At 47.9% G+C, this 27,215-nt stretch overlaps 1 protein-coding gene across 1 annotated transcript; it reads left to right on the forward strand.

Annotated features, from left to right (window-relative positions):
• The first annotated feature begins 341 nt into the window (after positions 1-341).
• Positions 342-16,150, forward strand: Tuba8 (tubulin alpha 8). Its single transcript, XM_051155281.1, has 5 exons — positions 342-552; positions 10,578-10,800; positions 11,476-11,624; positions 13,259-13,939; positions 15,859-16,150. Exons 1-5 carry the CDS (start codon positions 550-552, stop codon positions 16,147-16,149), a joined length of 1,347 nt encoding a protein of 448 aa, XP_051011238.1. The 5' UTR covers positions 342-549; the 3' UTR covers position 16,150.
• The last annotated feature ends 11,065 nt before the right edge of the window (positions 16,151-27,215 follow it).

Below are 27,215 nucleotides of genomic sequence, written 5' to 3' on the forward strand. Positions count from 1 at the left end.
GTTCTCCAGTCACCAGGCAGGCGGAGTTGGAAGCCCGGGCCCTGACCCCGGGTTGCCCTGATCCCGCGGCCTCTCCGGGGGTTTATTCTGGCTAACAGACCAGTGTCTTCCCACCACACTAGCCAGTGCTGGCATCGGGAAGACTGCGAACATTTGGGGAGAAATGAGCATTTGTTTTGAAGTATTTTTCCACTGCTCTCCAATGCTGATCTCGGAGTGGATGTGGGGGGTTTGTGTGCACACGTGTGTCACGGTCACAGGACTGCTTCCCGGACTCAGTGAGGCGCAGGAGCTCAGCTGCAGCTCCGGGCGTGGGAAGAAGTTGGGCTGGAGCAGGGAGCCGCCGGTGGGAGGAGAAGTGCCATTGTGACCTACCCAGGTCCCTCCCCTCCGCGGGCACTGTGATGCTGCAGGGCAGCTGCTGGCCTAGCATGTCTGTCTCAGGCCCCCTCCCTCTCAGTGTGTCACAGACGCGGAGGCGGCCGGATCTGGAGCAGTTGGGGTGGGCAGGCCCAGCTGCGAGGCGAGCGCGCAAGTAGAGCAGCCACGATGGTGAGACTTCCCGGTCCGGGCTGGTCAGGGACGCGCACGCAGGTGCTGGGTCCAGAGCTGCGGCGCCACTGGGTAGCTTTGGATCTACTGGGGCTCCAAGTCTCCTGGAGGGGGTGTGGGTCAGTTTAGGGTCAAAGCTTTTGTACTCTGGAGTGGGGAATATCTAGTTGTTCAGTACCTTATATTTTGTGGAGAGTGTAGAGAGCAGGGGCCGGTCCATCTAAGGGAGATCTGCTCTTGCCAAGGGAGGTGGGGGGGGGGCGGCGGACCCGAAGAGCTGGGTGGAGAGGCGAGTTAGAATCTGAGGGACCGCCACTCATGGCCCAGGGTGGGAAGAAATGGGGTTCGGGACAGGTGGCCTGGACCTGGGTGGCTGCTGGAGTAGATGGAACCAAGTCTCCAAACGGAATCAAAAGTGACAGGCTGCAGACTAAGGTCATTTTCCACCCTCATCATCCTGCCATCGGCTTGGGTTGGGGGTAACTTCAATTCGAGCTGGATCCTGCGTACCCAACTAGCTTCGCAGGTGCCTGCCACCGGTGCTAGCTCTCCGGTCAGCGGCTTGGGTTTGGAACACCCTCAGTTCGAGCTGCGAGCTGCGTCCTCTGGACCCAAACAGCTTCGCGGGCGCCTGGCGCTGCTGTAGGCTCCTCACCTTTCCCAGCGGTCAAAATGAGAAAGAGTTTGGGACTCGGAAGCTTCCCTCTCCGGAGACCAGGGGACCTCAGCCTTTTAATTTTATTTCCTTTCCTGGCTTTGAGTCAGGACTTCTTACGGGTAGCTGTCTCCACTAGCTGCTGCAACCTTTATAAGCTAGAGAGACCCCCCCACCCCCACCCCCTCAAGCCGCCCCCCACCCTCCCCGCTCCTGAGCGCCAAGGCAGCTCCGCAGGAGTCCCTGGGATGACCCGCTGCCTGGACTATATTGTTGCCCTCAATTCTCGCCCCTGTCCCCCGCGTCGCCCCCCTCCCTGATGCCTGGAAGCCCTAGTGTTTCCGCAGTGAAGTGGGACAGAAAGGTTAGGGTGGAGGGTGGGGCAGAATTAAGAGTATCTCACAGACCAAGGTCAGGTTTTCTGAGCCACTTGCTCCGGTGTCAGTGACAGAGCAGCTGGCCAGAACCTCCTTTTCCTCCTCCCTCCCCTTTCCCCCTCCTCCCTCTCCTTTCTCGTCCTCCCTCCCCTTTCCCCCTCTTCCTGCCACCCTCCTCCTCTCTGGCTGTTCATTTGGGAGAGTGCCCAAGACTTTCTGGCGCTGGTCCTCCTGTTGGTCCCACCCCTTAGCCTAGCTGTCACTCCCCAAGCACACTCCCAGACACACCTGGGAGCTTGAAGAATTTGGCAACGCAGGACAGAGAGTGTGATCAGAGGAAGCCGCCTCAGCTCAGGCCCCTAGTGTGGGAGCCTGGGAGGGCAGTGTTGAAGTTGAGTTTAAAGCACGTGGTCATGCAGCTAGCTGTGTGACTTCAGGACGCTCACAAACTTCTCTGGACAGGTTTTTCTCACAAAAATGAAAAGGGCTTAGTCCGACCTTCTAAGGCGCTACATAGATTTTATTATTTTAGGCTATTTATAGAGTGATTTAAACATATATGAATTATACACACACGTGGAGAGTTAATAAGCTTATTCTAACCATCATCCAACTTCACTTATTTGTTATGATCAGTCGTTATTATTATTATTATTATTATTATTATTATTATTATTATTATTATTATTATTATTTTTATTTTTAAAGACAGGTGTTCACTATGTAGCCCTGATGGGCTAAAACTTATGTTATAGACCAGGCTGCCCTTGAACTCACAGAGATCAACCTGACTCAGCATCCTAAGTGCTAGGATTAAAGGTGTACACTATCACATCCAGGAAAAACATTTTATTTGTGTGTGTGTGTGTGTGTGTGTGTGTGTGTGTGTGCGTGCTCACGCACACATGTGTTTGTATGTGCATGCACAAAGTCTTTGAGCATCGCTGTTCTCCTTTTACTGGGGAATCTGTGGATCTGATTTAAGTCACCAGGCTTGGCAAGTGCTTTTACCTGCTGAGCCATCACTTTGGCATCAATTATTAGACTTGTTTTGTTTATTTGGCTGCACACTGTAGAACTGGTATTTACCATTTACAGTATCCACTGCATCAATATAGCTTTTCAATTTCCAAAGTGCTTGCACTTCTGTACTTGAATTCTGACCTGAGTGTCTACAGACTCTCAGAGCAGAGCCTAAAAGATGCTTGGCTAAGGGAACAGAGGGGATAACCCCGCCCCTGTATGTGCCAGTGTGCTCCGCATATACCCAGGAAACAAAGCAAAACAGCAAGGTTGAAGAGGTTTTGAAAAACCTAAATGGTCAAATATCATGTTATTGTGTAGCCCTGAGTGTTGTGTACTGAGAATGACCTTGTATGCCCAGCACTGGCTTGGTGGGTACCATTTCCCACTCATGTAACCTTTTTCTTTTTACCTCTTTCCTTCCCTCCCCCTTCCTCTTTATTTTTTATTTTGAGAAAGGCTCCCTTTTAACTTGTGCTCCCCCCCCCCCCCGCAATCCTCCTGAGCAGCTGAGAGACTAAATCTTTTTCTTCTTTTCCTTTTTACGTTGGCGGTGAGGGTGGGGATGGAATTCTGGGGCCCAGCCTTGCCTGCTTGGCATCCTCGCTACCTCTGGGTCACATCCTCAGACCCTGACTCATTCCTGAGAGACTAGAATGGTCATTTTGTATACCTTGATCCCAAGAATCCCATTTCGCTTCCTCCGGTAGGTCAAGTTTCAGACAGCTGGCCTGGCCTCCAGGTCTCCTCTTCCTTCACGGGTCAGGGAGGTCTCCTTGGGAGTTAAGCAGAATTAGCTTGGCCATTTCTATTTTTGTTGGGTAAGACATGCAATTAGTCCCCACACATGAGGCCATTCTTCAGTTGTTAGGCAGGTGGGCGTTTTTCCTGTGACTTGCTGGCTTTCCCCCCTGGCCCATATCGTTCCATCCACCAATGTCCTTGAGTGGTTCCACACCAGATACGCAAGTTACACAGCTGATAAGATTTCAGCTTAAATCCACCCTCCAAAGCCTTCCTTCTTAACCATCAGATCAGCAGGACAATCCCACACCCCAACATCCTGTCTGCTATCCGTGTCTCCCCAGTAAGCATCCCCTGGGAATGTGATGATGACCCTTAGTTTTGGGGAGTAGTATGGAGATTCCTGGCCAGGCTAAGCCGAGCCCATGCTAATTGTAGCAGGAACCAGTGAGGTTTTTAAAAAAATAAAGGTCACATGGAGATGGGGGCACATATAGCATGACCTTTGAAATACCTTCATGCCCTTTCTTTAGCTTTGGGGAACACTTGCTGCATCAGTTGGAAATTGACATCAAAGGTAAGACAGGGCTTCTCTGTGTAGCCTTGGCTGTCCTAGACTCGCTTTGTAGACCAGGCTGGCCTCGAACTCACAGCGATCCGCCTGCCTCTGCCTCCCGAGCGCTGGGATTAAAGGCGTGCGCCACCACGGCTGGCCCGCCTGAGTCAGTCTTGATAGGAATCTTTCCTGCTTATCTCAAGCCAGTGCGCAGTTGAGGGGTGGGGGTGGGGATATTAATGCTGTGGTCCAGTGTTTGCTGACTGTCGTTGGTGAGGGGGGACTCCTAAGTGACCTTGGTAGGATGACAAGTTAATAACCTTGAGGAGGAAATGGCTGGTAACCAGGCCAGTGATAGCGAGGAGGGGGAGGATGTGGTATTTTTGAGGAAGGAAGTGGACCAACTGTTCACTTTTTCTTGGATTACTTGGGGAGCTGACAATGCTGTGGCCTTTGTGGTGGGCACATTTCCTCTGTCTCCTGGAAGATGATGATAGGCAATGTGTACATCATACTGAAAGCCCAGAGGCCTTTGCCACCAGGGGCCTCTTGTGCCAGATTCTACTTACCAAGCACCCCTACCGCTTGTCTCTCATCAGCACTGTGCTGCCCACTCCCCTCGGAGCCCCTCCCCTGGGCTGCTCTCTCCCCTCGGAGCCCCTCCCCTGGGCTGCCCTCTCCCCTCGGAGCCCCTCCCCTGGGCTGCCCTCTCCCCTCGGAGCCCCTCCCCTGGACTGCCCTCTCCCCTCGGAGCCCCTCCCCTGGGCTGCCCTCACCCACCGATGCTCATTTAGGTCGCCTCTGTTCTGGCTGCTGCTCATTTGCTGGCTTTTCTCTCTTGTCAGTGATCCCAGATGCACTCTAATTGAAGGTTGTGGGCAGAGATAACTCAGTCTCTGATGAGTCACCTTTGTTCTTACTTTAATTATCCCCTAGGACACTATAGATCTACTTTTCACTTGCTGGCTTTGTAACCTAGGTCCGAAAATATATGTGATTTTTAAAACACTAACTAGAAATAATGAGGTGGTAAGACGCTTCTTGATAGTGACTCCGTGGCAACCGGGCACAGGTGGCCAGGGACAATGGACCTTGTCTCAGTCCCTCACACACTTCCTGATGCTGGTCTGAGTCACTAACTTTTCTAGAGAAATATTCCACTTTTAATGCTTTCTTGTGAAGTGTTGAACTGGCTTTTTTCTCCCTTTTGTTCTTCAAGGCTGAGTTTCTCTGTGTAGCAGCCCGGGCTATCCTAGAATTCCCTCTGCAGACCAGGCTGGCCTCTTACTCAAAGATCTGCCTGCCTCTGCCCGCCAAGTGCTGGGATTAAAGGGGTGAGCTCCTAGCATGGCTCAGACCACAGAGTCTTAAACATGCTTGAAATTGGCCAGGCAGTGATGGTTCACACCTTTAATCCCAGCACTCGGTAGGCAGAGGCAGGTGGATCCCTGTGAGTTCAAGGCCAGCCTGGTCTACAATGCAAGTCCAGGACAGCCAAGGCTACACAGAGAAACCCTGTCTCAAAAAACCAAACCAAACCAAACAACCAACCAAACAACCCCCCCCCCACAAAAACCAAAAAAACAAAAAACCTCATGCTTGAAATTGCTCTACCATTGAACTTGTGTCACAGGCCTTGAAATGATATAGAAAGAGTCAAAGCATGCTTTAGCTGAGGAGAGAGTGTAGCTTATTTTAGTCTTCTGAGAACAAAGCAAAAGGGACTGACAACTCTAAAATAGAGGAAATACATTAAACAGGATGGACATAAGGAAGGGCCTTTTGTAGTAGACTCTGAAAGGCTGTGGGGTTCTGGAATATTATTTCCTGTGACAGATTTGCTCTCTAGAGAGGGTGGGCAGAGGGGACACAGCTGTCCCACCGACTTCGTCCTTCATGCACTTATGCTCCATATAAAGTGGCAGTTGTGGGACATGTCCTAAATTCTCTCCACTCTTGCTCACTATTCCCAAGCGCACCCAAACATGTCCCCAGGCCTGCCTAGGGTCCTCCTTCAGCCGACCACACTGGCAGCTGCAGTCTCTGTGTTCTTAGGCTCTACTCTCTCTTCCCATTAAAGTGGCTGTCAACCCACAGAGGGCTCTTACTCTGCTCACCTTGGCTATGCCCAGCACTGTGCTTGGTGCTGATGATTCAGTTGCTTGCCCATAGAAGGAAAAGGCAGACACTTGAAGCAGCAGCCACCGTGGCTTGAGTCTTGTGTGTGATAAACAGAGAGACAATTATTAGCAGACACAGCAGGGACCCTGTGCTGTGTTCTGCCAGTAGTGGCATTTAACTGATAGGTGTCAGCACACTGCCATTTAGAGCCTCCTTGCAAGTGGCAGGGGTCATGGTGTTGGGGTGAACCTTTGGAGGTGTTCTGGAGTGTCAGGTCTATTGAAGGGGTGTCGCTTTTCTCAAGGTGGCCTGTTAGTCCCGTCGATCAAGGTGGCGTGTAAGTCCCGTTGATCGCCGTTTACCCCCAGGACTGTTGAGTTCAGGGCCTCTGGAATCATATAGAGCCTTTCCTTACGGGGACCCAGGAGAACAGAGCTCCACAGGCCCAGATTCAAAATAGAATCTAGAGGAGGAGGAAAACAGGAGCTCGGGCTACCAAGGGGGAACCTGAGCTATGCCTTTGGAGCAACACAGACTGAAATATCCTTGCTGACTCAGCTTATCTTTGTGGGGGTGTGTGTGCCCCCCTCCCCCTGGCTGCTCAGCTCATCCCGAGGAACAGCCTTCTGGTAACAGCAGAGGAATGTGACTCATTTTTTTAAAAAGAGACTGGCCCCTGATTCTCTCCCAGCGTTTCTGGACAGAGAGCATTTCCTGTTTGGAATCTGGGGCGTCAGGCTTCGCACTGAGGTAGATGCAGCCGTGCTCCAAGGCCCTGGGCATTCAGGATGAGGCAGAGGTTGTAGAGTGAAAGGACAGAGCTCGGCTGGGGACTCACAAGGCCTGGGTTCTGGGCCAGGACTTTTCACTGCGCTGCTGTGAATCTTCAGATGAGCTTTCTGTGCGTCTGTTTTATCTACCGGCAATGGAGAAGGAGTCATTAGGTGATCCGTGGGGCCATTCCACCTATGTGCTGAGTGTGCTAAGCTCATGTCACATCCTCAGCATGGCAGCAGGTGGATGACCTTTCATGCCGGGGGGGGGGGGGGGGGCAGTGGGGGGGCTTGAGGATTGGCCTCCTAAGATTGTCACACTGGTCTCTCGTGCTCATCTGTAGAGCTCCAGGTGGGAAGACGTGTGGCTGAGGGGACAGTGTTGAGAAGGTTGCTTATCAGCCGTACCAGCTTCTGCCAGGGTAACAAGCACTGAGGTTATCTCCCTAATCCTAGTGCTTGGGAGGCAGAGGCAGGTGGATCTCTGTGAGTTCGAGGCTAGCATGGTCTACAAATTGAGTCCAGGACAGCCAAGGCTACACAGAAAAACCCTGTCTTGAAAAACAAAACAAAACAAAACAAAAAACCTTATGATGTGAAAGGTTTATTTTGGCTTGATTTTGGAGGTTTCGGTGTGTGCTTGGTTGTCCCTGATGGTTCTCAGTCTGAGTTGAGGTAGCCTATGATAGAAGCAAGTGGTAAAACACATACTTTGATGCCTAAGGAGCAAAAGAGAAAAAAAAAAAAAAAAAAAAAAAAAAAAAAAAAAAAAGAGACACTGGGATTCCACAGTCCCATGAGGTTATGTCCCTGAGGACCAAAACACATACTGCTAGGCCCCACCTCTTAGCCTCCCCTGCTTCCTATCCTGCCAGAGGCTGTGGCTCAGGCCTTTAGCAGAAGACATTTCAGACCCAAACTATAGCACCCTATCATGAGCAAAGCATCCTGTGGAATTCTGAGCATTTTTTTTTTTTTTTTTTTTGAGACAGGATTTCTCTGTGTAGCCTTGGCTGTCCTGTACTCACTTTGTAGACCAGGCTGTCCTCGAACTCACAGTGATCCACCTGCCTCTGCCCCCCAAGTGGTGAGATTAAAGGCATGTGCCGCTACGCCCTGCCTGAGCATGTTTAAAGACCACATGGTTCCAAGAAACTTCATACAAGTTGTAAGTTTACTTACATCTGAACCCTACTCTTTGCATCCCACTTTGCCTCCTCTTAGTCTGAACTTCTGGTGTCTTGGAGGTGGCTGCATCTACCGCAGTGCATCAACACCAAGCTTGCCACGCAAGACTCCAGGCAGGAAACAGTTCCTGACCTTGCGTGTGGCAGGCAAGCTCTCGCTATGTAGCTTTGAAATCTTCACTTGCCCTTGCGTGGTGGGCCCTGAGTAAATGTTAGTTGAGTAAGTGGCTGTGTGAGGCGGGAAGGGCCAGGCTTAGTGGCTCTTACACCGCATGGAGTCTTTATCCGGACTCTTGCTTTTCACCTATCTTTATTTTCACTTTATTAACACTTTGTTTTTTACTATGAAGAAATTTAAAGCTCCAGAAAAATAGATGAGTATAAGGCCACTGTTGTGTTTATTGCTTAGGTGTAATAATCATTTAGACAATATCTACTCATCGGTGAGTGTAGGGTACTTTCCTAACATTGCAGGCCCTGGGTTTGGTTTCTAATACTGTTAAAAATTACAAGAAAAAAAAAAGTACTTTAAAGTATGCTAGATGCTTCAGACATAATTCTAGACACTGAGAGCATTTTCAAACTTAACCTCATTTTTATCTTATTTAATAATTAAAATTAATGAATTTTTCTGTTTTGACTTGTTTAAGTCAGAATTCAAAGTTGGCATAGCTGATTTAGCTGTTCTGCTTCTTGCATGGTTTTGGTGTGGCACAGTCCCTGTTACCACTCTTATTTCTCATAAATTGAGAGAGAGAGAGAGAAAGAGAGAGAGAAATACCACTATCCTTCCTGGAAGAGCCCTGTATTTTCCCAGGAAAGGTCTAGAGTGTTCCAGAAACGAGACAAGTGGAAACCAGGCACTACCCTCAATAAGCTCGGGACGATTGGCATATGATGGTGATATGAAGGGACAAATCTCAGAAAGCTGAAGTTTGGGGCCAAAGATGTTACTGTAATTTGGCAGAAGAGATGCAGGATCAGGTTTCGTGTGGATGCAGGATGGGGTTCTGTGTTGGCCTGCCCAGCGGTCCCCGGTGTCTGTGCCTTCCTGAGCAGCCACAGTTCTCTCTGAATGCGTGGGGCAGTTTTGTGTCAATAATAAAATGCTGGGGCAGGGGGCAGTTACTTGGCTGGTTATAGGATGTGCTTTCCTGAGTCCTGGGCTAAGAAGAAAATAGAAAACAGCCCTGCCCTGCAACAAAGAGGGGTAAGAACGGGAGCCCATGAGCTCGGACTCTACCTGCTCCCAGCAGGTGGAAGAGAAGCTCCAAGATTACGTCATAATGGTGACTGTGGTAAAGCCAATGGCAAGCATGGCTAGATGCTTTATTTTCAGGTGAGGAGAGGTTAAGTGACTCAGCCAAGCTCATACAATGCAGCAAATAAATTGAGATGGCTAGCTGTGACCCCTGGGTGTGGGCCAGCTCTGAGAGAAGCCTTTTGCCAGGAATTGGGAAGTGCAGCTGTACTGTACTCTACAGCACTGTGCTCCATAGTGGTAGCTTTGAATTCCTGCCCATTTTCCTTCCTGGGGCAAGGGCTAGCGGAGTGAATGGGGAGGAGAGGGACTCAGGCGTAAAACCAAACCAGGGAGCAACAGGTCCTGAAGACTCTGGCCCTCGGCATATCCAGGGCATGTGCTCTGCCCCATGTCCACAGAGGCTTCTGAGTTCCCAGGATGTGGACACTGCTTGCTTCCATGACCAGCCATGCTCTCCGGAGGCTCTGCTCCTGGCTTGAGCTACCCAGAGCTGGAAAGTGCCACATCAGGTCGTGGATAAGAATAGAAACCTAGGGGCTAGAGAGTTGGCTCAGTGGTTAAGAGCACTGTCTGCTCTTCCAAAGGTCCCAGGTTCAATTCCCAGCACCCATGTGGCAGCTCACAACTGTCTGTAACTCCAAGATCTGACACCCTCACACTGATGCACATAAATTTAAAAATTAAATAAAACTATAGAAAAAAAAAAAAAAAAAAAAAAAAAAAAAAAAAAGAATAGAAACCTACACACCAGGCATGTGCTTCCCTGCTGGGTTCTGGCAGGTATCACAGTACAGAGTCACCCCGTGGGGACCACTGTGTCCCCAAAGGCTGGGAATGGGTGAAGGATGAGCTGTTTTCCCCAGGAAATCTGCTTGGGAGGGAACTGAAGACACACACACACACACACACACACACACACACACACACACTTTATCCTCAGGTGACAATAATAGGATCAACTAGACAGTAGAGGCTTCAAATCGGAGCAATACAGATAAATGGGCACTCAAAAGGTAAGTTTTACCGAACATTTGGCCTGATCTAAGCAACGCAGTAGTTTATGGTAGCTTCAAAGTGTTTCCAACTTCTCAGCATTCAGGAAGAGCAATTGTTAGAGCGGGCAAGCCACGGGACAACTGACTTCTTTGGGACCATCTCTTGTGCCAGGCACTTGGAGCCCCAGATACATCCTGTTTGTGGGGTGACGCGGCTGTAGGGTTGAGCGTCCTGTGTGTTAAATGTGAGAAAGAGACCGCCCTTAGATGTGGGGCCTCAGCCCACGGCCAGGACCGGGTTCTCTGACCTCGATGTGCCCTGTTCCACAGCGGGAATGCATATCAGTCCACGTGGGTCAAGCTGGAGTTCAGATTGGCAACGCCTGCTGGGAGCTCTTCTGTTTGGAACACGGCATCCAGGCAGATGGAACCTTTGGCACTCAGGCCAGCAAGGTCAGCGATGACGACTCCTTCACCACCTTTTTCAGTGAGACTGGCAACGGGAAGCACGTGCCCCGGGCGGTCATGGTTGACCTGGAACCTACCGTCGTAGGTGAGTTCCCGCCAAGAGCTCTCGCTGGAAACAGCAGCGTGCAGGGAGTTGAAAGGTCATGAGTGAGCCAGCTAGCCCCGCCCTCCACGTGACTTCCCTTGCTTAGCTCCTTGGGGAGCTTGTAATAGGGATCCAAAGGCCCTCTGCAAATCTGTGCGGAACAAAATGCTCCTTAAGCCGGCTTAAACAGATAGAATGGACCAAGATTGTTACTAGGGAGTTAAAAACACAGAAGTTTTAGAAACCATTAGAAACCTCTCAAACGTGAGCCGCAGTGTGACCTCACTGGTACGGTATAACCTCGCAGCACATTACTGTCAACATGTGGGACGAGTAGCCACGTTCAGAACTAGGGGTGTTGCATTGGCAGATCACCCCTGGTTTAGATTTAGAAAAACATAGGTGGGTTCCAGCTGTCTTTGAAGGACCCAGAGCCAGTGGAGCGAAGGAGAAGAAAGGGGCTTTGGTGTTTGATGAGTGCTGTCTGCTCCTCCACTCTAGCTTGGCTCAGGGCCCTAGGCTTGGCGAGTGCCCTTGTTACTCAGGCTCTCGCAGTCAGTCACAGACTTGTGCTAGGGTGGACTGACTTCACTCCAGCGGAGTCTCATACTCAGATGGGAGGGATAGAGAGTCTCTCCTAGAAAACCAGGATCTGAGGGTCCCGTCTCTTGACAGATGAGGTGCGGGCAGGAACCTACCGCCAGCTCTTCCATCCTGAACAGCTGATCACAGGGAAGGAGGACGCAGCTAACAATTACGCCCGCGGGCACTATACAGTGGGCAAAGAGAGTATCGATCTGGTACTGGACCGCATCCGTAAATTGGTAAGCAGGGTAGGGCAAGCCTGGTCAGGCTTGGACTCGGGGTAGGATAGAGACATGTGCCAACTGGCTCCTAGAGGGGAATGTGTGTGTGTGTGTGTGTGTGTGTGTGTGTGTGTGTGTGTGTGTTGAGGTTCAAATCCATGGCCTCATCATGTCAGACACATGCTGTCCTACTGGCTGTACTCCTAGTCCCCTGTTCATGTTTCAGAAGGAACAATCACAGGACAGTGTACCTCCCTCTGCCTGGGTATCCCTGCCTGCCCTATAGCCTGATTTGTCTATGCTCATATCCGGGGAAGATTTCAGCCATCTGTGAGGTTGAAGGTAGAAACATAGGTTAGTAAAGCATTAGTTTGGAAGAAGTGAGGAAGAGATTTGCTTTCACAGTTGAGTACTTACATACGCATTATAAGTTCCTATTACACACTTTACTCTCTAATAAGCATACAAGGGAGGTCTTTCCTTTGTACTTGACCAATCCAGGAGTTGAGGGCTGGGGTGGCTTGTTGTCTTAAGTCAGGCCACATGCCGGACAGGCAATTAGAATTTGAAAGTGTGGCTTTTTAAAACTCTCATTTCCATGTGATGGGAAAAAAATTGACTGGTTTGTGGTGCCCAAAAGTTCAGAACCGATGGCTTGAATGACTTTAGCTCACATCCTCCAGGAAAATTCTTTTAGTTCTTCCAGGAGTCAACACTGGGTGCTTGCCGCACATCAGGTGCTTGCTGAGAACATGGCGTGGTCTCACCAACCATCACAGACCCTCCCAAGATGAGGCTTTAGCCAAAGGGAGCAGACCTTTGGGAAAGGTTAAAGGGCTCAAGTGTTTACAAGTTGGGAATTCACAGATAGGTTGGTTGTGTTGGTGTGGTCATTCCAGAATGTACACAAAAGCCGCAGCATCACACTGTGTTCCACATGTGTGACACATGGCTGTGATTTGCCAACCTGAAAATAGCTTTAAAAAATCTTGAATTTTTTTTTTTGTTTGTTTGTTTGTTTGGTTTTTCGAGACAGGGTTTCTCTGTGTAGCCTTGGCTGTCCTGTACTCACTATGTAGACCAGGCTGGCCTTGAACTCAGAGAGATCCACCTGCCTCTGGCTTCCTGAGTGCTGGGATTACAGGTATGCACCACTGTGCCTGACTGAAATTTCAAAATCTTAAAAGAAAAAAAAAAAACAAACAAACATAGTTCCTTTTACATCTCTAAGACTGGCACCCTGAGCCCTTTCCAAGGTTGAGATGTGCAGGTCAACCTTGCCCATAAGATCATGTGACTTGGACAGGGGTAGTGGCCAAGGTTCCAGCTCTCGTAAGGCAAGGTCCACCACTGTGGCAACTTTGAGACTTCCTTCCTACTCCTGGTTTGGCCAGCTCTGAGGCAAACCACTTGTGTGGTTTGTCAGTCTGGCTGTTAACCACTCCTCTTAAAATTGGAACAAGCTCTTTTGTGTTTTATTCCATATAGACTATTATGATTTCACTGACATAAATATACTAAGGATGGGTATGGCAGACGGGGGAGGGCAGGGTTTGTTTGGATTTGTCTTCTTGTATGTGTGTGTGTGTGTGTGTGTGTGTGTGTGTTGGGGGGGGATCTCAGTACTCTGCTTTGCTTCTGTCTCTCCCTAGACCGATGCCTGCTCCGGCTTGCAGGGCTTCCTGATCTTCCACAGTTTTGGTGGGGGCACAGGCTCTGGCTTTACTTCTCTGCTGATGGAACGCCTTTCCCTTGATTATGGCAAGAAGTCCAAGCTAGAATTTGCCATCTACCCGGCACCACAGGTCTCCACAGCAGTGGTGGAGCCCTATAACTCCATCCTGACAACCCACACCACCCTGGAACACTCAGACTGTGCTTTCATGGTGGACAATGAAGCCATCTACGACATCTGCCGCAGGAACCTGGACATCGAGCGTCCCACCTACACCAACCTCAACCGCCTCATCAGCCAGATTGTGTCCTCTATCACTGCCTCTCTCCGCTTTGATGGAGCCCTCAATGTGGACCTCACAGAGTTCCAGACCAACCTGGTACCCTACCCGCGAATCCACTTCCCGCTGGTCACTTACGCACCCATCATTTCTGCTGAGAAAGCCTACCACGAGCAGCTGTCTGTGGCAGAGATCACCAGTTCCTGCTTTGAGCCCAACAGCCAGATGGTGAAGTGTGACCCACGTCATGGCAAATACATGGCCTGCTGCATGCTGTACCGCGGTGATGTGGTACCCAAGGACGTGAATGTCGCCATTGCTGCCATCAAGACCAAAAGAACCATCCAGTTTGTTGACTGGTGTCCCACAGGCTTCAAGGTGAGAACTGATGACTTGGGGTTGGGAGAATTCTGGCTTATGACTGCGACACAGAGAGATGTCTTAAAGCAAATGCAACAATGACTTCATTCACCTTTGACTGAGACATTCAGAGGTTAAAGGCTGGTCTGCTTAAGCCACTTTAGAAAGTGTATGAGTTTGCTGCTATTCAAAATTAGTTAACCAACTTTGACTTTTTTTTTTTTAATTGAGGGACCTGAATCACAATTCCTTGAGGACTTACAATTAATTTCAATTTACCTAAAAGACTCTTCTAGGTACATTTTAACTTTAGAGCTAACTAAATGGTTCTAATTGCTAGAGAGGCATAATTCTTCTAAGAGAAGATGTGTTTTCCTGGCATAAAATAAGTCAATTATTTACCCTGTAAGCCTTATTCAACTTAGAGAAACACCAAGGCAGTTTCTAGACTTTACCTGCCCGAATCCTGTTAGTCATGAAGCCCTGACTTTATCCCTTCCTATTAGCTGTGCTGCTTCTGCAGAGCAAGAGAACACGGGTTTGCTGCTTGCTGGTCCACTCCCTGTGACACACGTTGTCTTTCCTTTCTAGATACTACCTTCTTCTGTGGGTCAGCTTGCTCATGCTTGCCGAAGCAGTCAAGGCTGTCCAAAAAACTGAACTTGTCTTTTTGACTTGAGATAACAACATCCCTAATAAGGGAGAAAGAAAAATGAGAGAAATGTGGGGATGATGGGGTGATGAACAAAGAGGGGATTGCCTCCCTCGTTAATTTAAAGCCTGCTCTGAGGTTCCATATGGAAAGATGAGCAGGGTGGTGTTAGCATAGGTAGTTGCTTTTCAGGAAAGTGCACAGCAGCAGAATGCATATTGCTAAGCTGACATTCTCCCCAGGGGGATTTGTCCCCAACTTGCCTCACAGTGGTGTCACTGTTGAGAAGGCAAAAGAGGCCTTACGCTGGCCAGAGCCACACCAGCAAGATACATGGTGTGGCAAACGATGTATTTCTTTCACACCTGTGGCCCGCTGCTTGTGTAGCAGGTGTGTGCCTCACAGGCAGCAGTATCTGAAGACATGTTTTAAGGCAGTGACTCTAAGAGGCTGGCAGTTTAAGCACAACATTGGGCCGGGATATATGTTCCTTTGGGACAATGCAATGGATCTCAGTCCCTATAGATGATGCCACAGTTTGTCATCTTGATGCCTTCCAGTTTCCTGTAATTCTTGGTCTTCTTTGGTTTGGGGCCTTCATGGGGAGATTTCGAGGGTGGAAGTCCCTCTAGGAAGCCTCCCTCCCCATCCCCCTGCTATTCCCCCAGGACCTCCTTAATTTACTGCTCTGGATTCTCCCTGTGGCCTCTTAAATAGCCCTTTACCCCTGACAGAGAAACTTCCCTAAATTTATCACAAAAAAGCTAAGAGGAGCATCAGATAAGCATCTAGAAAACAATAAGCTTGCTGATAAAAATGTCAGTTCTGGAAACGGACCTGCCTCTAACAGGGAAGGCATTTCCTGCCTCTGCTCCCAAGATAAACATTCGAGACGTCTCCTTTCATGCCACGATTTCATTCACTACATTTGTCAACTTGATAATTTCCACAGACATATTACCAGCCTGTCCTCTGTTTCTCCTCCAGCCTTTAGTTTCTAAAGCCCCTGTGATCCTCCTGCCTCAGACTCCACGGTACTGACATTATGGGCGTGTGCTATCACGCCTCCTCCCTTTTGCTCTCAGTTTTCCTTCCTAGTGTACACTCTTTTGATCCACCCATGGTCCCAACTTCCTTATTCCTTCTGCCCCTCAGTCCCCGCAGTTCCACCTCACACCCATGCCTAGGTCTTGGCAACATAGCTTGGTACCAACAGATTGCACAAGGTTGTCTTTGGCTGACTTGTGTGTTGTTCTGTCGCCAATCTTTTCTCTCTGTTCCCCAGGTGGGCATCAACTACCAGCCACCTACGGTGGTGCCAGGAGGGGACCTGGCCAAAGTCCAGCGAGCCGTTTGCATGCTGAGCAACACCACAGCAATTGCAGAGGCCTGGGCCCGCCTTGACCATAAGTTCGATCTCATGTATGCCAAGCGGGCCTTTGTACATTGGTATGTTGGAGAGGGAATGGAAGAAGGAGAATTTTCCGAGGCCAGGGAGGACCTGGCTGCCCTGGAGAAGGATTATGAAGAGGTGGGGACGGATTCGTTTGAAGAAAATGAGGGGGAGGAGTTTTAAATACACGCTGCCCCATGACTGTGTCTCTTTGTTTGTATGGCCTGTTTTATTTCCTTGCACTGCGCTCAGACCCAGGGCAGCAGACGTGCCTGCCGGCTCCTGTTTTCTCTTCCCTCTTCCCTCTATGGGAAAAGGAAACCACAGAAAGAGAAAGTGACAGGCTGGCTTCTCAGCCTCAGCCTGGCTGGCTCCTGTCCTACAGAGAAGGAGGGGCCCCTGACTCCTCCTGCACCCAGGCAGTGCGACCGTCTGCATGGATGCTGAGCACATACGGACCCCTCCCTGGAATGAAGATAACTTCATTACTGAATGAAGGGCGAGGGTGAAGTTGAACAAGTCACAAACAGAGGGTGGGAGCGAGGGCACACATTAGGAATCTTAATTCTAGCTTAGGCTGCTCCCTCACCCCAAGACGGGGCATGTTGGTGGAAGTATAGGAAAATACCAGCAAAATCTCAGACTGGGAAGATGCTGTGGACAGAGCAGGCAGAACCTCCTGGATCTGTAGCACAGCCCTGACCTCGTCTGGATCCATCACATCTGTTTATCAAGTGTTTGAGTGTCTCCATCCCTTTTCCCTCCGGGGTGTATGCCAAGACCCTCATTAGATGTTGACGACCACAAAGGGTCCCAACCCTGTACCTGTATATGTGTTTTTCCATACTTACACATGTTATGAAGTATAATTTATATATCAGCATAGTGAGAGATTAACAGTCACTATCTACAGAATAGTTGTTACGCAAGAATTAAATGTTGTATAAGGACTTGGATGTAGTTCTACGGTGAGCAGGTGTGTAGCATGTGTGAAAGAAGCCCTGGGCTCATTTTTTTACCATCATACTCAGACAAACAGACAGAACAGCAAATGTGTCTGCTTCCTCCTGTTTTCTCATCTGATGCTACTGCACTCACTCTTCTATGGGAAAAGGAAACCACAGAAAACAGAAAGTGAAAATAAAAGTACCTCCAGTCTGTGCTCTGTCCTAGGCACTGGCTCAAGAGCCAGAGAGTTAGAGCCTTCCTAAATACATTAAGAAAATAAGTTCACTTTAGATGGTGTTTAGAGATGCCAGACAGCAATGGCAGTCTCTGGAGTGGCACTGTGGCCTAATGGAGCCCATATAACATGAGTCCAGGGACACTGTCCATAGGGAACAGCAATAAGAAAAACAGAAGGGAGCAAAAAGGAGTTTTCCAGGAGGGTGGGAGGTCAGGTGGCACTGTTATCCAGAGAGAGAGAGAGAGAGGAGAGAGAAGAGAAGAGAAGAAAGAGAGAGGGAGGACAGGAGGGAGACAGGGAGAGGGAGGAGAGAGAAAGGAGAGAGAGAGAGAGAGAGAGAGAGAGAGAGAGAGAGAGAGAGAGAGCTAGATAGTAGAGAGAGTGCATATAGGAGTATATAAAGAGAGAGGAAGAGAGAGAGGAGAGAGTATCATGGGTGCTTAGCTGTCTCCCAAGCGTAACATAAGCACTTGACGGCTTGAGGAAGGCTTCCACAGCACCTCATCTTTTATACACACATTCAGTGTCCTCAACAGTCTCACAATGGAGTTTGGGTCATTTCGTAGAGGACACAAGTATGGAGAGTCGACTGCTAGAGACAGCAAGGCGGAGTTCAACTGGGTCCCAACACCAGACCTCTCTCCTCTGTTTCCAGTCTCTCGTGCTTCTCAGCTCCGCACGAAATAGTACAAGAGAGAAACATCTGCCAAGGAGATGGAGGGAGGCTCAGCGTCTCCCTGCAGCCAGCAGCTCAGGGTTTCAGGAGCAATTCATTCGGTTGATTTCCTGTGAGACCTCCAAGGTTGAGCCCCTTATGTTATGGGTCCTTGGGCATCAAAAGCGTACTGCTTCAAGTCTGTGCTTCCAGAAGGTTTCTAGCCTAGTTCTTTAAGCCCAGAGAGAAGTAGAATGTCATTGTCCAAGAAAAGGAAAGTTAGGCAAGAAAGGATGCCAGCTGTCTTCAGAGAGCCTACTCTTCTGCCCTTCTATGCAGGAGATCGTGGTGCTAAAAAAAAGAGGCCCAGGGCTGTTTTCTGTGGCGATATCTGGCAAGAAGAATGGCATAGAACATGCCCTTCGTGGAGATGGACTTTCCAGTTTCCACAGCTGTCTGTACAGATGTCTGTGGTAGGGAGCTGCCAGCGCCTGTCAGAAAGGGGCATTTTCTCTGTTGGCAGAAATGAGAGATGGATTCACTGATAGACACCAACCTGATGTGAGCTAGATTAAAATAAGCCTAAGTGGCAGTCCCAACAATGATGCCTCAGAGGCACGTATAAAGGGAGTGGGGGTTCAGGAAGGTTTGTAAAACATCCTTAAAGGGGTTTTGGATGAGGCTGTTTCTCCTCTCCCATCTTCCCTCATTTGTTTGGACCCTCTTCCTGTCATGAGCTTGGGTACCTCTAGGCCAGTACCGCTTTTATGTCCTAGTTCAAGAGGTGGAAGGAGTGTTGAGTTTGTTTTTGAACTGGAGGGTAAAGCAGGTCCCTATGGGAGGGTGGGTAGGGAACAGGGAGCTGCCACTTCCCAGGACATCAGCTTGCAAAACTTAGCCTGCTACAAATCGGCTTGAAGCTGCTTAGGCAGGTTAAAGTAGGGACTGGAGAGATGGCTCAGTGGCTTCCTGTTCTTCCAGAGGACCTGACTTTGGTTCCTAGTACCCACATTCCGCAGCTCTTAGCCTGGAACTCCAGCTCCAGGGGATCTGAGATGCTCTTTTGGCACCGCACACACGTGGTGTGCACATGTGAGTACGCACTTATACACATATATATCACACAACACAAACACCTCCCCCCCGACCTCCCATATACCACACTCTCCACACCCTACAGAACACTACACACACACACACACACACACACACACACACACACACACACACACACACAGTGGGAGGAGGGGAGGGTGAAGCAAGTTTTGCAAATACCAGCTGAGTCCTGGATTGGAGGGATGGTTAGGCAGTAGTAGCCTTTTGGGAAGTTCTCTCTTGGCTCATGCCAGCCCCACTAAAGATCCCTTTAGAAAATTCATGACTTTTATACCAGGGCCTAGAAGAATCCACGGCTAACATAATCTCAGTGAGGTTTGTTTCCTTCCCCCATTTATCAATGCGATTCCAGGTTCTCCCAGTGAAAGTGTGGTTGTGCATGCTGCCCAGGATACACTTTTGTTTCCAGTTTAGGGGTCAGCTTAGGTCAGTCAGTCTATGGAGGAGGAAGGCGACATGTCCATTTTCTCTGAGCTTGTTGATTCTGTCAGCACTTTGATGAGTCCTTGTTTTGGTCAGGGCTCTTTAGAGGAACAGAAACTTATCGAATGAAAATATAATATAGTTCTCTCATCTAGAGTCCCAATAGGATGTCCTCCCCTCTGTCCCAGTTTCCTGGTAAGTGGAAGGCTTTCGTGGGACATGCCCCTTGGGCTAGTATGCAGATATAAGTGAGTATATACCATTTGACTCTTTCTGCTTCTGGGTTAACTCACTCATTATGATCATTTCTAGAGGAAGGATAGCAGGCTACCAAGAAGAGACTTGATACCCTATGAGCATATAAAGGCGGGGGTGTGGTGGGGAGAAGTACCCCTCAGTCACAGTCATAGGGGAGGGGAGTAAGGGGAAAATGGGAGGGAGGGAGGAATGGGAGGATACAAGGGATGGGATAACCATTGAGATGTAATAAGAATAAATTAATAAAATAAAATTTAAAAATTAAAAAATATATAATATGGGATTTATTAGAATGGCTTACAGGCTGTGGTCCAACCAGGCCAACAACGGCTGATTGGAAGGTCCAAGAATGCAGTAGTTGTTCTGTCATGAGGTTTGGAAGTCTTGGCTGGCCTTCAGTATATGCCCGAATCCCAGAGAAGCAGGCTCTAACGTCAGTGAGGCAGTGCGCTTGCCAGGGACAGGGAGAGCCCGAACAAGCAGGGGAGAGTAAGCTTCCTTTTTCCAAGTCCTCCATGGAGCAGGCTTTAGGCTGCCAGCAGAAGGTGTGGTCCAGGTTAAAGGTGGATCTTCCTATCTCAAAAGATGGAGATGAAATGGGGTCTTTCCCTTCAATTTAATTAGGGAAAATGTCCCTCATAGGTGTACCCAGCCACATGTGTTGTAGCTATTTCCAGATTAGTTAAGTTGACAACCAAGAACAACCGGCATGGTCCTCACAGTCTGACTTGACTTGTGTCAGGAGGTGCAGTCTCTCCTGCAAACTAACAATTGCTACCTCCTCTCCTCTCCTCTCCTCTCCTCTCCCCTCTCCCCCTTTCCCCTTTCTCTCTGTGTTGCAATATCTAGCTCTCCACACTAAGAAACAACATAAAACAAACTTCCCCAATACAGTACCATAAGCCCAGGATTGTGGGCACCTTGAATTTCTGTTTGCAGCAATTTGGGTCATGCTGAAAGTGTTTGGCTAGAGCAATTGGATAAGGAAAAATCTAGAAAATAATTTCTATACTAATATAATGGAACATCTGGACAATTCTATGCAATCAATGATAAGATTAAATAAAATGAAATATAGCTTTTATTTTCAAGACAATAAAACAGTGGAAGAGGAAAGCTCTGCCAATAATTTTTACAAATTTTATTTTTAAAAAAATCCTGTTATTGGGCTACAGAGGTGTCTCAGAGATTAAGAGCACTGCCTGCTTCTTTCAGAGGTCTTGAGTTCAATTCCCAGCGGCCACATGGTGGCTCACAACCATCTATAATGTGATCTGATGCCCTCTTCTGGCCTGCAGGCACACATGCAGGCAGAACATTGTATACATAATACATAAATAAATCTCTTTGAAAATCCTGTTATTATGAAAAAAAAAGGAGTTGTAAAAATAGTATAGAGAGCAGCCACAAGCTGGCTTGGTGGATAGAGGCCCTTGCCACTGAGCCAGGCAGTCTGAGTTCATTCCCCAGGACCCACAGGATGAGAGAGGGAACCACTCCCACAGCTGTCCTCAGGTTTCCACGTGTGTGCTGGAAGCATATGCACACATACAACAAAATTTTAAAATGTAACTAAAAAACAACATAGATTGGGGCTGGAGAAATGGATCAATGGTTAAGAGTACTTGCTGGTTTTCCAGAGGACCCAAGTTCAGTTCCTAGGTTGGGTGGCTTACAACTGCCTGAAACTCCAGTTCTAGGAGATTTGACACTTTTTTTTTTTTTTGCAGGGGGTGTGTGTGTCTCTTTGGCATATACATAGACACACACAATGCACATAAATAAAAATACATCTTACACAAAGGCACAGAAGGTTTAAGAAGTATAGACTTATCCCTCTAGTGATTGCATATGACGTATAAAAACCAACAAAGCAGTGCAGGTATATGTGTGTCCCTATGACACATGTCCTTACACACAGCTCTCTGTGTGGCTACTGCACCAATCAAGACAGCAAACTCCATTACTGCAAAGATCTCTCTTTTTTCATCCATAAAGAGTCACACCAGTTCCCATGACAAACTGGCTGTACTGGCTGGTTTTGTGAGTCGACTTGACACAAGCTAGAGTCATCAGAGAGGAAGAAGCCTCAGTTGTGGAAATGCCTCCATGAGATCCAGCTGCCAGGTATTGTCTCAGTGATCAATGGCGGAGGGCCCAGCTTATGGTGGGTGGTGCTGTCCATCCCTGGGCTGGTGGTCCTGGGGTCTATAAGAAAGCAGGCTGAGCAAGCCATGGGGAGAAGCTAATAAGCAGCACTCCTCCATAACTTCTGATCAGCTCCTGCCTCCAGGTTCCTGTCCTGCTTGAGTTCCTGTCATGGTTTCCTTGATGACAAACAGTGATGTTTAAGCGTGAACCAAATAAACCCTTTTCTCCCCAAGTTCCTTTGGTCATGGTGTTTCATTACAGTAATAATAACTAAGATGGCTGGCATGCAATTATTTTTATAATTGCTGAAATATCATTCCTCCCTTCTCCTCCTATTCCTGTTCTTTTTTTTTTTTTTTTTTTTCATCTTTTGAGACAGAGTCTTGCTATGTAGTCCAGGCTAGCCTTGAGCTCTCCGCCTTCCTCCTTCCTGTTCCAGCCTCCCACATCCTGGAATTACAAGCGAGTACCAACACGCCCAACTTCTCTCGTTGAATTCCATCTGCTAACACTTTGGGAGGGCTTTTTATATCTCTACTCATGGCAAGTATGGCCTGCAGAGTCCCTCTTTTTTATACTGTCTCTGATTTTGGTGTTATAAAAATCTTATGCTCATAGAAGAAACAAGTGTTCCTTTTTCTTCTGCCTTTTTGAAGTGTCTAGTTGATGTTAACTCTTAAAATATGTGGTAGCTCTCTCCAGGGAGATCAGCTGAGCCTACAGATTTCTTTTTGGAGAGTTTTAAACACTAAGAGTTCAGAGCTGAATGACTCAATGGTTAAGGGCACTGACTGTTCTTCTGGAGGAGCTGGGTTCAAATCCCAACACCCACATGGTGGCTCAGAAACATCTATAACTCCAGTTCCAGGAGATCTGACACCATCTTCTGGCCTTCTTGGACAGCAGGCTGGTGTGGCGCATAGACACACATGCAGGCAAAATACTCAAACTGACAGAGAACAAGTGAAGGGTTAAATTTGTTTGCTAGTCACAGAGTTATTCTTTCTTTCTTTTTTTTTTTTTAAATTAATTTATTCTTGTTACATCTCAATGTTTATCCCATCCCTTGTATCCTCCCATTCCTCCCCCCCCCCCCGAGTTATTCTTTCATATTGGCCTGTTGGGGTGGTTTGTGTTTTCGGAAGGATTGGCACAGTTGAGATGGATGTGGAATTTGTGTTATTGTTTATGGATTCCTTTGTGGAGCTTTGTGTCTGCAGGTCTGTCTCCTTCTCCTCCTCCTCCTCCTCTTCCTCTTCTTTCTCTTTTAATTTCCCATATTGGTATTGATGTATTCATTTTTCTTTGTTAGTCATACTCCTGGAGACTTTTAAAGAATAGACTTCCCATTTTATTATTTTTCACTGTTGTGTATCACTCAATTTCAATGACCTATGCTCTTATTTTATTTTTTGTTTTGTTTTTCTGAGACATGGTTTCTCTGTGTAGACTTGGCTGTCCTGGAACACAGTCTGTAGACCAGGCTGGCCTCAAACTCAAAGAGAACCGCCTGCCTCTGCCTTCTGAGTGCTGGGATTAAAGGTGTGTGCCACCACACCTTGCCTGGGTTCTTGTAGTGGAATGTTAAGTGATTAAGACTTTTAGGGTTCCCCCCCCCTAATATAAATACTTAGTGCTATACATCTCTTCAGTGTTAGCGTTAGCTGTGCTCCACAAGTTCTGATGTGCTGGATCTGATGGGCTCTACCTTAGGAAATGTTTAAGTGCACTTGTGCAGAACCTATGTTGTGCTGTTGTTAAGTTGCTCCATAAGTACAAGTTAGATCCCATTGGTGCTGAGTTCCAGTTGGAGCCCATGGGCGTCTAGATACAGTTAGATCCTATTGGCATCAAGTTACTCTGTTGTTGTTCTGATTTTCTGTCTAGCTGTGTGTCAGTCATCGAGATTTCTCCATCTAAATGACTGTCCTGTTGTTTAGGGTTTCTAAGTCTTCTCTGTGGACTGATCCTTTCGTCATTACATAATGTCCTTTTCTTGTCTTTGCAGTTTTCACCACTCTGAAACCTACTCTCTATGGTATTAACATAGCCCATGATCTGCCCTTGTGTTTGATGTTTGCACGGTAAATCATTTTCCAGTTTTACTATCCACCCACTTGTGAGGAGCAGATGAAGTCCTTAGCGGATGTGTGCTGTTGACATGAGCATGGCCATGCTAAGGCTGCCAACGTCTCAGACCCAAGAGAATGACAAAGCCTTCCCCAGGTTGAGTACAGATGTTGACAGTGTGTGCAGAGGGTACCAACCACAGCTTCCTGTACAGACCATGGCTTCCTCTCCCAGGTTGGGATGCCTGCAGCGTGGGATGGTTCCCCTACAGAGACCCTCTACAGAGCTTAGCTTGCCTGTCCTCTCCTTCCTGCTGTATAAAAAGAACACTCGGAGTCTCCAGGCTGCTGCTGCAGCATCTCCATTGGCGTGCACGGCCGCCTAATCCCAGCTTTTCTGGATGTGTGTCTGTTGTTTCTTCATTCCTTGTCACTTCAGGTAGGTCAAGTCCAACGCTCTTCAGGCCTTGGCAGCAACCTGTATTATTGTCATATTCCTGTGACCAAAATACCCGGCAGGAACAATTTAAAGGAAGAAAGATCTGTTTTGGTGCTCAGTTTCAGAAGATTTGAGCTCATGGCGGTGGCGGCGTATGGTGGAGGCGCTGTACACTGCAGTGACCCAGGAGACAGAACAAATCTGCAGCTTGAGGTCAAGCTTCCAACTTGTACTAGCTAGGCCTCTCCTCATAAAGGCCCCGGAACATGAGCTTGTGGAAGCTGTTTCAGAGGCAAAGCATAACATAGCCTGGATTATCGTGTGTATTGACTTTAACTCTTAAAAACAGTGGTGTGCCCTAATTATAAAAATGCCAGGTTTATGGGGCCCAGCGGTCCCGCTCAAACTAAGGCACCAGCCAAGGACAATACAGGACAATACAGGCGGTAAACTTTAAACCCCTACCCAGATCTAGCCAATGGACAGGACATTCTCCACAGTTGAGTGGAGAGTGGGATATGACTTTCTCACGTACTCTGGTGCCTCACATTTGGCCATGTCCCCTGGAGGGAGAGACCTGGTGGCACTCAGAGGAAGGATAGCAGGTTGCCAAGAAGAGACTTGATATCCTATGAGCATATACAGGGAGAGGTAATCCCCCTCAGGAACAGTCATAGGGGAGGGGAATAAGGGGGAAATGGGAGGGAGGGAAGGATGGGAGGATACAAGGGATGGGATAACCATTGAGATGTAACAAGAATAAATTAATAATAAAAAAAAAAAAGCCAGGTTTTATTGTGACAGTTCTATAACTGTCACACTATATAACAACCCTAATTATTGCCCTTATTTCTCCAGTTTTCTTTCCGCTCCCCAATAGATTTTTGTATCATCTTTATTATTTTCCCTAGGTTGTGCATATGAGAGACTCCATGTGATATTTATCTTGGTGACGGTCTCTCTAAGGCCTATTTAATTATTATTTATTAAATTTATTTGACACTTCCATTCATTCATGCATGAGTACTCTCACTTCTGCCCATCTCCCATTTTCCTACTACCTCTATCTATGTCCCCCCACTTCCCTGCAACTCTTTCTCTCACATTCATGTTTATTTGTTTTGTTTTGCGAACCACGGTCTGTGCGACCATGGTTGTCTGTGTGACTGTGGGTTTGGAGCTGTCCACTAGAGCCCAATGGGGCTCAACAGTGGAAAGACAACTACGGTTAATAACTCCTCCCCCTTCTAGAATCTGTTAGTAGATAATAGTTCAGCTGTAAGCGATAAGGCCAGATGAGCCTGCCCATCATTGAATGATTGACTGCTGACAGGTCTAGTGCCGTCAGACTACGCAGAGATCTGTGGTTGTTTTGAGTCCATGTTTGTGAGTGAGGGTTGGGTCTAGTCATGAGGATCGCTCATCACAGCCCCCATACTTCCTGTTCTTTCTTCTGCAACATTTTTCGTGCCTCACAGGGGTTGTAAATATCTTGTTTAGGGCTGAGATCTCAGTTTCCTCTTGTTCTCGGTGTCTCGGACAGCCAAGAGTCTCGGAATTCGCTGTGATATTCACAGCAAAGAGAGGCTTCTCTGGTTGAGACTGAGAGTACCTTTTGTTTGTGGTACAAACAGAGACTTAGCAGGCAGGATGATGCTCTGTCAGCCGGCTTTAGTTGGTTCCTGTTCGTGGCACATACCTCGGATCCAATCGGAGGGTTATTGGTTACCTCTACAACAGCTGTGCCTGCTTTCCCTATGTATTAAAAGATGTTTGGTTTTGGAGGATAACAAGGACTAGTAGAACTGGTATTGTTTCAGGGGTGTCTGGGGCCTTCCCAGTGTAAACTAGGAAGCCATGTTGGAAACCAGTCTAGAGGTTTCTCAAAACATTAGAAACAAAATGTGATCCTGGGGTGCCTCTTCTGGGCAAATACTCAAAGGGGATTGTATCTCACCACCGAGATCCCACACATTCATGTTTATTGTTTCTCTATTCGCAGTAGCTAGGAAATGGCAGCAGCCTGGATGTCCATCAACTGTGATGAATGGATGGTGAAAATGTTGTGCATACTGTTAGTATTCTGCCTCAGTCCGCCTACCTGTGATGTCATTGCCTACCTGCCACGGGGTGTGGTCCTGCCCAGGACCATATAAAAGGACAAACCTCCGCGTGGCTCTCTCTCTCTTACCTCTCACTCTCTTCTCTCTACCCCTCTTTCTACTCTCTCTCTCTCTCTTTCTCCTCTCTCTTTAACCTTTCTCTCTCTATTTCTCCTCTCTCTCTACTTTCTCACTCTCTGGGGTACTCCTTCCCCCTTTTCCTTCTCCCCCATGCTCATTTAATAAACTCCATATAACATAACATAACATCTGCTGCTTGGTACCTTCAATCTATCATTGCTTTAATCTTTAATTATAACACATACACCTAATGAAATTTTATCCAATGTAAAGAAATATAAAACTGCAAAATTTGTAGGTAAATAGACGGAGCTGGAAAAAGGTATACTAAGTGAGGTGACCCAGGACCAGAAGGACAAATGCATAGTGTTCTCTCTTATATGCACATCCTAGCTTTGTGTCCTTTGTTCTCTTTGTTTAACTTGGAATACTTGTGGAAGCCAGGAAACTGAGAGAGGAAATTGAGTGGGAGGTTGGACTAGAATGTACATAAAAGTAGAGAGTGGGGAGAATTCTGAGGGTGGAGAGGGTTAAGTAGGGAAGGAGATAAAGGAGTGGGGAGGTGAGGGGGAAGAGAGGGGATTAACCAAAATAAAGGATGTATGGAAGAAGCTGAGTGGAAACCTCTCATCTTGTAATCCGAATAAGGACTAAGGAAGAGGGCCTAGAGAGATAGCTCACTTGTTAATCACAGTTGTTGCTCTCCCAGAGGACCCAAGGTTGGTTCCCAGCATCCACTTTGGGCATCATACAACTATCAGTAAATCTA

Source organism: Acomys russatus, chromosome 13, assembly GCF_903995435.1.
Source record: "Acomys russatus chromosome 13, mAcoRus1.1, whole genome shotgun sequence".
NCBI classification, from domain to species: domain Eukaryota; kingdom Metazoa; phylum Chordata; class Mammalia; order Rodentia; family Muridae; genus Acomys; species Acomys russatus.